Source organism: Perissodus microlepis, chromosome 7 (genome assembly GCF_051167445.1).
Source record: "Perissodus microlepis isolate ML-2025 ecotype Zambia chromosome 7, ASM5116744v1, whole genome shotgun sequence".
Lineage (NCBI taxonomy): Eukaryota > Metazoa > Chordata > Actinopteri > Cichliformes > Cichlidae > Perissodus > Perissodus microlepis.
Genome location: NC_140467.1, coordinates 59,638,869 through 59,655,610, shown reverse-complemented (window position 1 = coordinate 59,655,610; position 16,742 = coordinate 59,638,869). Strand labels below are relative to the sequence as shown.

The 16,742-nt window shown below is 39.4% G+C and overlaps 3 protein-coding genes across 4 annotated transcripts; 2 read left to right on the top strand and 1 right to left on the bottom strand.

Moving 5' to 3' along the window:
* Window positions 1–1,816: 1,816 nt before the first annotated feature.
* Window positions 1,817–4,596, top strand: LOC146384362 (C-C motif chemokine 13-like). Its single transcript, XM_084936320.1, has 3 exons — window positions 1,817–1,940; window positions 2,804–2,927; window positions 3,346–4,596. The coding sequence occupies exons 1-3, from the start codon at window positions 1,880–1,882 to the stop codon at window positions 3,437–3,439; spliced, it is 279 nt and encodes a 92-aa protein (XP_084792446.1). The 5' UTR covers window positions 1,817–1,879; the 3' UTR covers window positions 3,440–4,596.
* A 1,135-nt stretch (window positions 4,597–5,731) lies between these two features.
* LOC146384361 (C-C motif chemokine 4-like) lies at window positions 5,732–8,749 on the top strand. Of its 2 annotated transcripts, XM_084936318.1 has the most exons (5): window positions 5,732–5,948; window positions 6,075–6,102; window positions 6,222–6,323; window positions 8,045–8,168; window positions 8,289–8,749. In XM_084936318.1, exons 2-5 carry the CDS (start codon window positions 6,093–6,095, stop codon window positions 8,389–8,391), a joined length of 339 nt encoding a protein of 112 aa, XP_084792444.1. In that variant the 5' UTR covers window positions 5,732–5,948; window positions 6,075–6,092; the 3' UTR covers window positions 8,392–8,749. The 2 variants fall into 2 exon arrangements, with proteins under 2 accessions (XP_084792444.1, XP_084792445.1); XM_084936319.1 differs by lacking the exon at window positions 6,075–6,102 and having other exon boundaries at window positions 5,733–5,948.
* A 1,624-nt stretch (window positions 8,750–10,373) lies between these two features.
* LOC146384360 (uncharacterized) lies at window positions 10,374–15,239 on the bottom strand. Its single transcript, XM_084932617.1, has 2 exons — window positions 13,854–15,239; window positions 10,374–11,281 (listed from the first exon to the last, which is right to left on the bottom strand). Exons 1-2 carry the CDS (start codon window positions 15,237–15,239, stop codon window positions 11,147–11,149), a joined length of 1,521 nt encoding a protein of 506 aa, XP_084788743.1. The 3' UTR covers window positions 10,374–11,146.
* Between the last annotated feature and the right edge of the window lie 1,503 nt (window positions 15,240–16,742).

Below are 16,742 nucleotides of genomic sequence, written 5' to 3'. Positions count from 1 at the left end.
TCTAATACTGTGGTCAGAAATTTACATACACTCATTATGGCCAGATTGAGTGTACATAAACCACTATATGAACACACGGAAATTTTGAATGAAAAGGATACGCTTTAATTGCAGGGTGTTTTTGAACAAATATGTTATCTGCTAACTGTTTTGCTCAGAGGGTTGGGAAAGGATAGTGGGAGTCTTCTCTGTTCAGCAACAGCTGAAAGACTGTTGTAACTGAAAAGATACACAGAGTTTGTGCGGTGTTATAAAAGGGGCGCTGCAAGGTTAGAACACTCATTGCTATGAACCTGTTATGTTTTGATGTGTGTGTGTGTGTGTGTGTGACCTCCTGCGTGCAGTAATAAATAGCTTGATCACAGCTCCTACCGTGTTGCAGACTTTATTTACAAAGTTCCACGACAGCTGGAGCAGGAGATTCAAATTAATAAATAATATCAATAAATCTGCAGGAAGTGTGTGATGTTATCATGTCAATATGGATAAAAAATCTCTCCAAATGTTTTCAGCACCTTTTTGAATCTATACAATGAAAAACGTGATACAATAAATATGGTCCAACTCAGTACAGTGTGCATAACTGTGTTCACTGAATGTATATATGTGTGCACATATGCAGCCTGTTACCATCCGAGTGACGAGTTACTGTCATTGCTGACTGAACTTAAATCAGCAGCAATTATGGTCACATGCACACAGCTATACTGACCTGGTCCTTTCTCCCACTAACACCAGAGTTCTTCTGCTATCCAAACAATTTCTCCTCTGAACTATTCCATGCAGTAGGTAAGACAAATATTACCATTCTCATAAACGTATAATGCTACTCTTTATTAGCTATAAAAACTAAGGTGTAGTCAATACATATCACAACAATAAATCCCTTTCTCAACAAACACAAAGTCAAATTACAAGACTTTATCAAATTACAAGAATTCTCCCCCTTCTTGACCTGGTCTCTTCCTGTGATCTCAGACTAACCTGGACGCTATAAATACGGGAATTGAAACTACATTTCCTCCTATTGTTCCTGGCACACAGGTAGGTTAGGTGAGTTCAAACTAGACAATTAACAAACTTGTCAGAGTTGATTTAAACCAAGATGTTACATTAAATAATCTGTAACAGTGCGAAACATAAACAAACCCGGGATAGTACACGTTTGCCTACTACAGAATACATATGAGATATGGCTAAATCAAAACAAGAATGTTAACTAAGAATATCCAGCTTTTAACTCTGGACAAAAGTTGTTCTCACCCACTTTGTCACACAAACATTATAAAGGAGGTCATGATAGCTGGCATATTAATGATCATGAAACTGACCTCACTGCCCATTATTAGTCAGTGGTGCTAGTTTCAGTCATTATGCAAATGTACTGGTTATAAGGTTGGGGAAACCTGCAGTCGAGCTGAGACTAAACAAGTAATTGGGCGAGTGACAAAATGTTTCTTGCACTGAAAACGCTATGTCCAGATGAACAGAATCAGCTTTGGGGGATTATAAAGAATCATACGGCAGAAATAAACAGGCATTATGCTGTTACGCATGTCTTCTCAAACAAAATTACTTTAATTAAAAAAATTAAAAATGTGGTCATCGTTCTCAGCTGATTTGAATAGATGGAACATGATGTTATCTGTTTCCATAATCGATGTGGAGAAGCTGCAGAGGTGTTGCTTGGTGAGTGATCTTTAATCTACATGTTTAAGTGGTGGTGTGTCTCTTACACTTCCTTTTACCCAAAAAGGCAACTCACTATAATAGATCTGTTAAGACTGCCCTTTGTATCAGCGTGACAGAGCATTAAGTATTCAGTTAACTTTCTAGAGCGACAGCCGAAGGACATCATCACATCCAGAGTGAAATCAACATGAAGGCCACAGTGGGACTGCTGCTTCTGCTGCTCACGGTTTATTACTGCGATGCTACACGTAAGTCTGTCAGTCTGCTTTTAACTGGGGATAAATGCCCTCTTGAATGTTTTTATTTTATCTCATTTTATTAGTAATCATCATAACTTAAATGAGTTACAAGTTAAAAACTTTTACTGATTATTGTGAATGAACTTCACATTACGTGGGTGAGGTTATTACAAAACTTCAAAAGGGCGATGAGTTATTTTAAAAATTCATTTTCAAATGTTTTGAGTTTGATGACAAAACACGTTAAAATGTTACAAAGACAAACTTTTGCTTTTATCACATACATGACGTGAGGTTATGTATGTGTTTACTTTATGACTGTTTGATCCAGATTAAAAAAAATAAGCTGTGGTGTGTTTAGAAACGAGGTGATAGTTTGACCTGAACAACAGGTCGAAAGATAATAATCAGAGGAAGAAAGACTTTATTTTTGTTCTAAAGAAAGCATGCTTCCTTTGTTCATATTTCTGACATATATTATATGTACAACACTACTGGGTCACTAACAAATTACACATATAGCTCAGCCAGCAATGCCATGAAGCTCCCAGCACACAGTTTTGTGCTGCTGTTAATGCCAGAGGAGGTTTGGAGCTCTGCAGGTACTGGATCAATATCAAGCATTCAGTAACCCCCCCATCTGTAACTACATGTTCTGCTGAGTTGCTGTGATTGTGGCATCGAGTTACAGTACTATTGTCCATATACATCAGAAGTTTACAGTGTATATCATAAAGGACCTGAGCTCTCTGACAGTGTTAATGTCACTGCCTTTCTATTTAAAGACTGAGTTCCAGGCTGAGTGCTCAACACCTTTGACACATGCTGCTATGAAACTGAATTTTTTACTGTCTTTTTATTTTTTCTTTCAGCTCAAGGATTGCTTCAAATGTCTCCTGGACAATGCTGTTTCAAATTCTTTACTGGAAGGATACCACCGAAGAAAATAGTCTCTGTCATCAAGACTCACAGCGCCTGTCTGGAAAAAGCATTTGTGTATGTCACCACAATGAGTAATTACAGTAATCGTAATTTCTGAACACAAAACAGTGTGCATGCTTTTTTAGGGTCTTCTCTCACTGTCCCTCTTCACCTGTTTTTCTTTCCCTTCTTTCCCTAATAATAATAATAATAATAATTTTATTATTAAGATCTATCAAGTGGAGCAATTTGGCAAAGCCATGACCAAAAATAAATGGAAAAATAAATCAGTTGGGCATCTTTCCTGGCCTTCAGACAATAATCCCGGTTGCTAAAGTACCGAATGGGACAGGCAAAAAGAAGAAGAAGAAGAAGAAGAAAACCCGAAAAAAAACCCACCAACAGCAACAAAAACAAAAAAACTCAGAATCCATAAACACACGAGGCACAGCGTGGTATCTTCTGTCCTAACTCTTTTGTAATCTTCCTGCAGGATCGGTACAGCCGCCGGGAAGCACATCTGTGTGAGCCAGAGCGTCACCTGGGCTCAAGAAGCTTTTAAGCAAAAGCAGATCGGTGATGAATGAATACTCTTCAGAGTTCATGATCAGCCATAATAAAGCTCTGTGTTATGTTAACCCATGCTAACAGCAATTTTATAATGACTGTATTTTACAAAATGCTTTGTGTATATATATTAAAAAAAACCTCACGCACTCATGTTTTTTCAATAAAAATGTTCGGCTTTGAATCGGCGTTTATTTTTTTTGTTTTGTTTTGTTTTTTGTTTTTTAACGAGAAATTTCCACACTTCATCTTTTCCCTGCCGAAAAAAATCCAGTAGCCTATCATACTGGTAGCGGACACAGGGCCTTCTGATTAGGAGTGAGGCCGAAAACAGTGGTTGTTTCGTGTAACCTGAACATGAACTCTCGTGTTCTGATGAGTTTCTGCAGCAGCGCTCAACACCGTTTCAGCTTAAAGCTATTAAAACTGAACGGTGTTCCAGACGTTTCGCTGTGTGCTAGAGAAGTTTAAGATAGCTGCGGTTATAAATTTCTGGGTCCATATCAACGTGTGAAATTACAATTTTTATTTTTTATTTTTTTAGTGTTCTTTGTTTGTTTGTGTTTTAATAATTTAATTACATTGTTCGAGGAAAGAAAAATATCTAGTATAAAAGTTTTAAAGGCTTTCAGATTAAATTTTGAACATTTCGTCAGCACCAAATTGATATGATTGAACAGATAAATATTGACTACTCACATTAAAATATGCCATCTTATTTGCTGATATGTCGATATCGGCCAGCAGGGCTAATATCAGCCCATAATAATAATTAAAAATATATATATATATCTTTGCATGAACTGCAGTTTAGCAACCAGTCACCTCAGCGGCTCTTCCTGCTTTTAATGCTTTTAATTTATCTGCCTGAGAGAGTTTCATCAGCGGTGATATTTCCTTTGTTGAACATGAGTTGCCCCCTGCTGGCTGCTAAAAGAATGCGACTTCAACCATTTTTAAAGGTGACAAAATAAATCTGACAGATTGCGAGATGTATGGCGCTGTATTAATAAAATTGAATTTAACTCGAGGAATGAAAGGTGAATGAAACTTCATGTGTTTTTTATATTTTTTAATAGCTGTTATGGGCCCTGTTAAAAACTCAGACATCTTTGTGACATCCGTACTTATTTTTGTGACCTGGTAACAAAGTCCTAAATAAAATTACTTACTTACATTACTGTCTTTATCCTTATTTCCTGTTACATGTGTATTGTTACATCGCAGAGACTTACATTAAACATGGCCAGAGTTTCAAATAATGAGGTCAGCGTATATTCACGTAATCTCTATGACTACTCTGGACACTTCATATCAGACACCTGGACCTCCATTACTGACAAACAGCTCCCGTGGTCCTTTCTCACCCTGTGTGGAAGGCTCGGGTCTAAAGGTTTCAGGTCCTCTAATCAAGCTGGTCTATTTTTCTAGCAGAAGCTGAGATAGGAGGAGAGCTCAGTGGTGAAAAAGTTTTCTGTCTGTGTGGACAGGCTCACTGTGGACTTGGAAGGAAGTAATGACTTCTTATACAGAAGGCTCATGACAGTGAGGTCAGTGTACTCAAATGGGCTCCACGTCACCCCTCAATCCAAAGGAGGACCTTTGGGATGTGCTGGAACAGGAGAGACACATCATGGATGTACAGCACACAATTTGCTCACCAAATTCTGAAATGTTTTCAGCATCTTTTTGAATCTGTGCCATGAAGAACTGAGACAGCTCTGACGGTAAAATGGGGAAAACCTGATTAAGGCACGTTGTACCAGAGAAAGTGTCAACTGAGTGTAATTTTGGGACATATGGAACCACCCAGCTTCTGATTGGAGCAGGTGCCCATGACTACTGTGAAGTCATTTGACTCTGCTAAATGTTTGTTATGTTGTTTCCTAGTGAAGCCCATATGGATTGTAAGGGTTAATAGAGGCATGTTAGAAAAAAGAAATACACGTGGAAGAAAAAAACTGGAATTATTCTTTCACTCCTTTCTTTTCGTGTCATGTTCATGTTTTTTCCATCATGGGAGTTTGTGGATTTTAGGATTATTTAGAGCTTTTCTCTCAACTACTTTCATTTTTAGTTTTCCATTGTAATCTCTTGATTAACTTTTGTTTCCTGTTTATTTTCTGTTTAGTATTTTGCCTTCGGGTTTATTCGTTGTAGTTCTTTGTGTTAGTTTCAAAGCCTTTTCCAGTGTTTCCCAGAGTCTGTTTTCTGTGTCCTGGCTTCAGTGTTTACTTGCTTCCTGTTTTAATGTGTTAGCTTGTTTCTTTTGTGTCTTGTGTCAAGTTTTACTTCCTCTGTGTTGTTTTTCTTCTTTCCCATTTGCTCTCCTTAGTTTGCCTCCCATTTCCTATTGTTACATAATCCTGTTTTTACAGCCATCTCCCTTTAATCTTTGAGGTGGCATTTCTTTAACTCCTCAGTGATCTGCCTTTGTGTGCTTCTTGTCTGTTTCTTGGACTTATTTTGCTTTTTTTGCACTGTTTGGACTTGTTGCATCTTTTGGACTTTGGACTGTCCTCATAAAAGGTGTGTTTTCTCCTTGTACAGTATGCATTTGGGTCATCTCATTTCAGATTAATATATTTTAAATGTAACTACTTAGTTGAGTCGAATACTTTTATATCTCTTGATGTTATCTGTCTCTGTATGCAGTGTGGAGTAGCTGCAGGGATGTCACTTGGTTGGTGATTTCTAATCTTTGTGTTTAAGTGACAGTAAAAACTCACCGTGACAAACATCTTATAACGGACCTTTATGTGAGTGTGAGACTCCATTAAACATTCAGATCACTTCTTACAGCAACAGCCGAAGGACATCATCACATCCAGAGAGGAGTAAACATGAAGGCCACAGTGGGACTGCTGCTTCTGCTGCTCACGGTTTATTACTGCGCTGCTACAGGTAAGTCTGTCAGTCTGCTTTACAGTCTGAAGATAAATGTAATCTGAGGCCCTTTAATGTTTTTATTTGATTGGTCGTAACTTTTACAAGTTACACTGAGAAAATGAGTGAACATTATACCTCAGATTAATTAACTGGGACCACATCCGCATAAAGGTTTGACAGCATTTCTAGTAGATAATGGCAGATGGTTTGAGCATGAATTGAGGCTGGGGTTTGAGGAAGGCCTCAGAGGGGACTGGTGGCAGCTCCTGGGCCAGTCAGATAGTAGTGCAGGGGAGTGTATGGAGAAACGCTCCTGCTTCTGAAATTTAGACGAATTATTTCCAATTATACCTGTTTTTATCTGGTTTTAAATAAACTTATTGTTGTTAATCAGTTCTATATGCTGCATTTTAATCTGTTATGAAACTTTTTGGAGGGATTTATTATGATTTTTTTTATTTTGTGCAACTGCATTTTAGAAATGTCATTTTCAAGATTCTGAATCACCTTTTTCTCTTAGTTTACAAAACGTGTTGAAAATAATATCATCCTCACAGCTGCATTACCAGCTGGTTAAATGAGCCCCAAATGGATATTTGCATCACTAAAGAACAGCGTCAACTAAGAGGAATTCTGCAGTATTAGCTAGTTATCTTGCCACGAGTCATTTAGGACCATTATAATGAGTATGATCACGACTAAGGTTGTGTTTATTCTAATCGATACAGATTACTGTCACATGAGTTCTGGTTGAAGGGTTTAATGGGAGCTGATAGTTCATGTTCAGTGAGTGTTAGTAGAGTCAGAAGGGAACAAAAGTTCTGCTGGCTTTAAGAAATCCCTAAATAACTGTGGTGTTTAAAAATCTTTTTTATTGTCTTTCAGTTCAATCAATGTTCAGATCAGTTGAACCTCAGATTATATTTGGTTGTTAACTTTAACTTATTATTGTTAATGCATTTTACATTTTACAAAACTTCAAAAGCAACTCCACTCTGTTTAAAATGTAATCTTGGGCTGATGAGTTATTTTAAAACATCATTTACAAGATGCTGAATCACCTTTTTGAGTTTGATGACAAAACACATTAAAATGTCACAAAGACAAACTTTTTCTTTTATCACATACATGACGTGAGGTTATGTATGTGTTTACTTTATGGCTGTTTGATCCAGATAAAAAAAATAAGCTGTGGCATGTTTAGAAACGAGGTGATAGTTTGACCTGAACAACAGGTTGAAAGATAATAATCAGAGGAAGAAAGACTTTATTTTTGTTCTAAAGAAAGCATGCTTCCTTTGTTCATATTTCTGACATATATTATATGTACAACACTACTGGGTCACTAACAAATTACACATATAGCTCAGCCATGGAGAGCAATGCCATGAAGCTCCCAGCACACAGTTTTGTGCTGATGTTAATGCCAGAGAAGGTTTGGAGCTCTGCAGGTACTGAATCAATATCAAGCATTCAGTGACCCCCCCCCCCCATCTGTAACTTTACATGTTCTGCTGAGTTGCTGTGGTTGTGGCATCGAGTTACAGTACTATTGTCCATATACATCAGACGTTTACAGTGTATATCATAAAGGACCTGAGCTCTCTGACAGTGTTAATGTCACTGCCTTTCTATTTAAAGACTGTCAGTTTCAGCAACAATGCTCAACACCTTTGACACATGCTGCTATGAAACTGAATTTATTACTGTCTTTTTATTATTTTTTTTCCTTTTAGCTCAACAATTGCTTGAAATGTCTCATGGACAATGCTGTTTCCATTTCTTTACTGGAAGGATACCACAGAAGAAAATAGTCTCTGTCTTCAAGACTCACAGCGCCTGTCTGGAAAAAGCATTTGTGTATGTCACCACAATGAGTAATTACAGTAATCGTAATTTCTGAACACAAAACAGAAGGCATGAAAACACAAGGCACAGCGTGGTATCTTCTATCCTAACGCTCTTGTAATCTTCCTGCAGGATCGGTACAGCCACCGGGAGGCGCATCTGTGTGAGCCAGAGCGTCACCTGGGCTCAAGATGCTTTTGCATCAATGACCAATCTGCAGAACGATGATGAATAAAGCTCTTCAGAGTTCATGATCAAGCATAATAAAGCTTTGTGTTATGTTAACTCATGCTAGCAATTTTATAAGACAGCTGCAGCCTGGGTTTTGTACCGGGCATTTTGTTTTGGACCCAGTTTCCTGTTTTATATTCTCCTTTTTATATTTTTGGAGTTTTCAGTTTGGATGTTACCTTTGCCTAGGTTGTGTTTTTATTCTGATATTGTTAGGTGTTAAGTTTTTCCTGTCCTCCTATGTTCCCCATGCCTAGTTCTGTTTTGCTGTAGTACTTCCTTGATTTAGTTCATCTCTGTCTTCATTTGTACTATGGGTTTGCAGCTGCCAACTAAATAAAGGTCAGTCTTTGGTTATTCAAGGTTGCCTCCAAGTCTGCATCTTTGGGTCCATTTCCTGCCTCATCATTAAAGAACGACACGGCCACAGAATGGAACCAGCAGACCACGCCATGCTTCTGGATGGGAGCTTACTGGAGAGTTTTCATGGCTTCTCAGGATTTAGGCCCAGATATCTGATTCCAAAGATATCAAGGTACTAACAATTGCACTTTCAGACATGAAAAGCATAATCAACTAGCATCCTCAGCTGCTTCCATTCCCAACTATTTTGAACATGCACTCCACAAACACCCACAACGGAGAACAAAAATTAAAATCATTCACACCTCACTCCTCCATATTCCCCGGTTCCTAGTTGCAGCAACGGCAGCAAACCTGCGCCAAAGCCCTGTCGCATCAGCTGCAGTTAGGGAAGCGAGCGGGAAGCTGGCTATCACAAAAAAAGGGAGCAATGTTTTGCAACAATAAGGTTGTGAAGGTCTTGAGACAGCTCATTGGTCTTACACATTGTGAAATGTTTCTTGTGTGACACCTTGGTAAAACACCTTTTTATAGGCCATTAGTTGGGATGGGACCAGTGGATATTTAAAGTGACAATAGTTGTGTTGTTTTCATGCTGTTAAGCCCATCTTGTAAGGGCAACAGCTGACCCCTGGTGGCCACTTTATGACTTGGACTGAATTACACTGATTTTGGGGGATTTTAGGGAAACATGAAAACACAAGCGGAGAAGAAAGAGGTGTGTTTCAACAAAGTAACTTTTTATCTTGTTTCCAGAATGATTAAAAGTAAGAATTGAAATAAAATTGGTTTCAGAAGAATAATTAGGAAAAAGAGAGCTTTGAATTCAATCTTCCATATCTGATTGCTGTGAGATGTGAGGCTGAGACCAGTGAGGAGCGAGGCTTTCCCAGGATCAGACTCTGGGATGCTTTAGACACATTTAAGCAATAACAGCTTGACCAAAGTGAAAACCGACTGGACTCTGACCAAAAGCTTTTTGTCCAATGAGACGGAGGTGCTGGATTACCTCTGCACCACTGCTGTTCGGCTCTGATGTTCAAAGAGTATGTTTCATTTGTGCAAGCAAAACACATGTAATACATCACCTGACATTTATTCAGTAGTTTTTGCATCAGAACTTATCTGCAAGCATGTTCTCCTTGTCTGTGATGGTGGGTCTGGCCCACCTCTGGATCTGTATTCTCACTAATCCATCTGAAAACACTGAGATCATTTTAAAACATCTGTTGCTCATGTAGCTTGCCTTTTGTAGCACTTGGTTGAATATAAGGTCTTAATTCATCTTCACATATTCTCCATGTTTCATAGCAGAACACACAAACTGCTGGCAGACAGACTTAAATAATAAAGATCTTTATTTAACACCATTTAAGAACTTGGTAAATACTGCATCAACACTCAACAGAAAGTGAACTTCTACTACGTCACAATAAATAAACTTTAACAACAGATTATTTGTTATGATGTTATGAACTACGACATGCTGTCATAGCGACATGGCATCAAAAAACTGCCACTGCCGGACAAACTTACAGAGCAATTTAAAAAAACATGACAGAATACTAAAAACTTTAGAACAACAGGTCAAAAGACAGTAATCAGTAATTTCTATCCCAGAAGTTTATTTTTCTTTTAATGGAAGCATGTTTCTTCTGTTCATGTTCCTAACATATAGTATTTGGATAAACGTACAGCTACACGTTACACGTACAGGAGCTGCTCAGCCATGAAGCTCCCAGCACACAGTGTTTGTGCTGATGTTACAAGACCATGTTCATATTTGTAAAGGCAGACTGCACATCTGGGTGTATGATGTTTTAACCTTATGATAATGGGACTGAAAACACCTGAACTGAGGCGTGTGGCCCAATACTGTTGTCCATATAATGTAGATCAGAACTTTACAGCATATATAATAAAATACCTGAGCTCACTGATAGTGTTAATGTAGCTGTCCTTCTACTTAAAGACCCTCAGGCACAGGCTGAGTTTCAGCAGAAATGCTCGACACTTGACACACGCTGCTTCTCAGCTGAAGCTCATAAAATTGAACAGTTTTCCAGACGTTAGATGGTGTCTGCTAGGAAAGTTTAAGCGTGCTCCAATTGTGAAGTTCTAGGTCCATATTAATGTGTTAAATAATTTTTTTTTAAAGTCTTCTTTGTTTGTTCGTGTTGCAGTAACGATTTCATTTAATTGTTCCAGGAAAGCAAAAAAATCTTATATAAAAGTTTTTAAAGGCTTTCAGATGAAATTCTGAACATTTAGTCAGCACGAAATTGATATGACTGAACAGATAAATATTGGCCACTAATGTCAACACAAACGTCACATCTTATTTGTTGACGTCAGCCAACAGGGCTAATAGCAGCCTATATTAAAACCTTGTGACCTCAGCGACTCTTCCTCCTTTTAGTGTCTCTGCCCTGAGAGAGTTTCATCAGCGGTGACTCAGGCCTGGGTGACCGTCCCTCTCCTTTGGGTTTGAAAAAGAAGGATTCGTTGAGTTTCATCTGGACCGCTCTGACCTGAGGACCAAAAAAAGTCACACTGTTACTGAACAGTAGAAGAAACTTCAGTTACTCCTTTTCAGATTATTCTACAAAGTTCTCCTGATAAATATTTCTTACTGCTCAGCAAAAACAGAAATTCTTAAGTGTTTATAATGTCAAAATACACGAACCAACTGAAATGCACAGCCCTGGATAATTTTCTTTCTTGAACATGAGTTGCCCCCAATAAGATGCTTAAAATTGATACTCTCAGCCTCCTAGTAGTGTGTCTACTAGGAGGCTGAGGGGTAGCACTGCTGGTCACCAGTATTTTTAAGGGTGATAAGAGAAATGTGGCAGATTGAGAGATGTTTAAAAAAGTGAATGAATCTTCATGCATTGTCCGGGATTGTAACATCTAGTCCTCACTGAATTAATACTTTTTATCGGCCCTGCCAACAACTCGGACATCTACGTGACACTAATTTTTGCAACTTGTCAAAAGAGTCCTAAAAAAAATCATTAAAGGTGACCATATTATCTTTATCCTTATTTTGTGTTACATATGTACTTTTACAAGGTGTTACTCATAATCAACGTGGCCTCAAATATTGAAGTCAGCGTACATGCATGTAATCCTTATTAGTGCTCTGGACATACGGTATCAACAATGGTTTTCTAGTCTTGGTTATTGGAACTAGTCACAGAAGCCCTGTCACTGATTGAATGATAATAATAATATATACATTATTGATCCCTGTGGGGAAAGTCCTCTCTGCATTTAACCAATTCACTCAGTGAAGCAGTGGGCAGCCATTGGGCGCCTGGGGAGCAGCGTGTAGGGACGGTACCTTGCTCAGGGGTACCTCAGGTTAGCCGTTCAGTGGACTCGAACCCCCGACCTTCCGATCATGGGGTCACCACGCTACCTACTGAGCTATCCCTGCCCCTAAAACTTTGAACAACACAGCGGTCGCTACTAGGGCTGGGTATCGTCACTGATTTCTAGAATCGATTCAATTCCGATCCACAAGGTCCCGAATCGATTCGATCCACGATTCGATTCAATCCGATTCGATTCGATTTTAATCAGGGAAATTTTTGCCTCAGTCAGAAATACTATAATTATACTATAATTCTGATCACGTATCAGTACATTCCCATATTTTTATATCTATAAAAAGAAAGCTGACACTTGCGAGACTTTATCAAAGGTGTAAGCATCACAGCAGATGCCTTTGTGTCAAAGTAACACAGAAAAACATGAAGGAGATTTTCCTTGCCTGGGATTTTATAGCAGATGACCTTAAAAATATTCTGCAGTAGCTCAAAATGAAAGAAAACCATTAATCAACACATGAACATTACCTGATGCTGCTGAAGTGAAGCAGAGCAAAGTTACAGAATTGCAACACAGCTAAGCGTTTTGCAATTTTGCATAATTTTAAAAAGTTTAAATTTGTTCATAATTGAACAGCAGAAATTCAGAAGTGAGTAAAAGGGGGAAAAAACAGCAGCCGACAGCGCTGTAAACAATGGTAGACTTGTGCGTAATAAGCAAGCGAGAGAGAGAGAGAGAGAGAGAGAGAGAGAGACAGCGAGCTCTGCATGAAGTGTGATTTTATTGTGGTGGAAGCAAAACAGCAAAACTGGGAGGGAATTCATGACGATGTTTAGTGTGAAGTGTAGTTTGGATCTTCTTTTGCTGCTGGTTCAGTCAATATTGTTTGGAGACAGATAAAACTAACAGCTTCAGAATCAGCGCAAAAAGGGCGTAAACACAAAGCGCAGACCCGCCGAAACATCGGAATCAGCGAGCTGTCGGCTTCCAGCCCCGACCGTGTCCGTGCCGTCGGGTGAGAAAGCCACATCTCCGTGCTTTGTGTTTACGTCTTTGTGCAGAATCCGTGTTCCTGCTCTCATTTACTGTTTTAGCTGTTTGGTGGTTGCTGAAATTTTGTGAGGTTTAACCTGAGATTCTTCTATTTCGGGCAAAATAAATTTATATTTAAAAATTGATTCAGGATTTTAATAAATCGATATCACGTTATCCAAGCTAGAATCGATTTTAACCGATAAATCGATAATCAAAACCCACCTGTAGTCGCTACTAGCGTGAGAGTGTCCTTAGAGCTGGTTAACTGCCCCTGCCGCCACTCTGCTGGTGAGTGTGTGTTTATATTGAATACTTTTAGTAAAAAATAGGATACAGGATAGGCTTTGAGTGGCATAGAATGGGAAAATAAATATCAATAATTTGTAACTGTTAAATCTGTTTTTCATATTTTATCATGGTTCTTACACCTAAATCTTCCTTTACAGTCATACTTTTATTTTTTTAAATCTCCTAAAAGAGCTGTACATTACATTTTTTTCCACAAACAGGATAAAACAGCAGAATTCCCATCAGTGGGACACCTTACGTCAGTATTTTCAGTATTTTTGTGAAAAAAAAGCGAGAACTGCAATTTCAAGAGGCGTGAAGCTGAAAAACACATAAAAAGATATCTGGTGTTAGCTCTGAAGTTTGTAATATAAAGTTCAATATGTAAGATGAATTTATCATCTGTTGCTCTGTAACTACACAAATAGGATCATGTGGTTTCACCTGAATCAGGTCCAGCTTGCCAGCGCGGCACGGCTGCTCGCTGTCATCGCTGGATGTTGTTGTATCAGCAGACTTTTGATCAGATTCTGACAACTGCGGACTGGGAGTTGTTTCTCCTCGACCCAAAAGCACCTGATTTTCTTTCACAAGTGAAGACCCAGATGGACCCATGCCTCCTTCTCCTTCACGGTTGACCTCCATTACTGACAAACAGCTCCTGTGGTCTTTTCTCACCCTGTGTGGAAGGCTCAGGTCTAAAGGTTTCACGTCATCGAAACAAACAGCTGGTCTACTTTTCTGGCAGAAGCTGAGGTAGCAGGAGAGCTCAGTGGTGAAGAAATTTTCTGTTTGTGTGGAAGAGCTCACTGTGGACCTGGCAGGAAGTAATGACTTATTAATATGTGGCAGGCATGAAGGGGAACGCTTATTTGGAGGGCAGCTGTTGCACTCTCCAAGATCCAGGGAGGAGTCGACAATGATTGGCTCCTCCAGGAAAGGATGCCCCTCACTGAGCTTTAAATGCACTGAACGTGAGACTCTTTGCTCTTCAGATAAGTTTGTGTTTTCTTGTTTCAGAAGGGACTTTTTTCTCTGCTCATGTATCTTATGATGTCCTTTACCTTCTTCAGGTTCTTCTGGGTTTGGCTGCACAAAGAGCTGATGAGGCTGTGAGTCATGTGGCCATTTTTCTGATTCTTCATGAAATTGTTTAAGCTGTTGGCACTCGCCTTGTTGTGTTCGCAACTGAGGAGATAGCATAAGGGCTCCGTCATTGACTTCCCCGCTGGAGGGTTCGGAGAGCGATGTTCTGAAAGTCTTCTGGGTAATAAACAAGTCCTGGCTGTTGATGTCATCACTGGTGCCCTGAGAGTCCTGATCGCGGCTCTGGCTGTTCCCCGTCACTGCGTCCTGTGAACAGCTCTCAGCGCCTTTCATAGCCTCCTCCTCTTTGGTGGATGATGATGCAAATTTAGGCCGTTTGACACGGATGTAACAGGGTGACACATCAAACACCACTTTTTTTTTTCTTTTGCATTTCTTTTTGGAGTCTTGAGTCAGACGATCAGGCTTCAGCTTTTGTTGCGGCTTTGATACTTCAGGCTTCTCAAAAGGTTTTTCCTGGGCACTACTGCACTGTTTAAATACAACACTGCTGTCTAGCTCTAAGGCCAGTCTCCTTCTTTGCCTTTCTTTCTTCTTTTCCTTTTTCTTTTGTTTCCTTTGCTTCTTTTCTTCTTTGAGCTGGAAGTTTTTCTTTTTCTTCTGGATGCTCTCTTGTGGTTTCACAGTCATGTTGGTTTTGTGTTTTTTGTCTTTTTTGAGATCTTTTTTTCTTTTTCTTTTCTGATTTTCCAAAATGAAGTCTGCCTCCTCAAAGTCAATCATGATTCTGTTTAACAGGAGAAGGAAAGTAGATTATTCTCAAATACATCACGTTTATGGTTCTTTTTTGTATAACTAATTAATTTTATTACAGCAAAGACAAACATACCATTCAATAATATTGATGTCATATCACTAAGTGTGCTATGTTTTTGTTTAGAGCCTTACCAAGAGCCTAAAGCATTACAAAAACTCTCCCACACTTTACATTATATCAGAAAGAGACACGACACTCAAAGAATCCTGAATACTTTGCATTACATAATTTGATGAGAAGATTAATAGGTAACAACAGTCATTGGAAACCAAAATCAGCAATGCTTTGAGGACTGTTTTCAAAATCATACCAACAACATTAAAAATTTAAATCCGAGGCTGATCAAACTTGTGCCATAATGTAGATGAGTCATGTTTATGGACCCCATGTCCATAAGACCCTCCGGGACACTGTTGAAAGATCAGGCTCCTCTCAGAGCTAAATCAGGTCACTGATGAGCTCCTGACACTCTGTGGTGCTTTTTGGCAGCTTTGGATGCTCGTAACATCCCAGATTCTTAATTTGATTCAAATCTGGGGAACATGAGGGCCATCAGTGAAATGAATACCTTCATTATACAAGAACTGCCTTTACCCTTTTGCCACATGAGGCTGGGAATTGTCCTGTTTTGGTCCTGCTGGAGGTGCTTTTCTAGGCCTCCAGCAGTGCTCCTTGGGCAGATACTGGTCCTGCTGCTAGTTTGATGTAATTTTATAGCCCTGACCAGCTCCTCTCACGTAACACCACTTCTCCTGGTATCTCTTGAGATTGTAGTGGGAGACACAGCAAACCTTCTTGCAACAACATGCGCGGATGTGGTATCAGGGAGGAGCGGGACTACTTGTGCAACGTGAATGGCTGCAGGCGCAGTCTCATTGTGCCAGCAGTGATAAAAACACACAAAAAACTAAACTAAACTAAAAAAATATCTCAGAAGGGATAAGAAGCAATGACGTGTGGCCACCATCTCATGTTCTACTAGTGACTCAAGCAGAAGACATTTATGAGATTAAAAATTTAGACTGAAATTAAGTTTTTCTTTTACTTTTACAACACCGGTGAACATCCAAGGGAAAGACATTGAGATAGTGGACTCTTATAAGTACCTGGGTGTTCACCTCAACAATAAACTGGACTGGACTACAAATACAGACATCCTGTATAAGAAGGGCCAGAGTCAACTCCACCTGCTGAGGAGACTGAGGTCCTTCGGAGTCTGCAGGACTCTGTTAAGGACATTCTATGACACTGTGGTAGCATCTGCCCTTTTCTATGCAGTGGCCTGCTGGGGGAGTGGATGCACGGACAGGGACAGGAGCAGGATTGACAAACTGGTGCGGAGGTCTAGCTTCGTGCTGGGATGTCCCCTGGAGTCTGTGGAGGTGGTTGGCGAGAGGAGGATGTTAGTAAAGCTGACATCCATCATGAACAACCCACATCACCCACTGCATGAGTATGTGAGTGGGCTG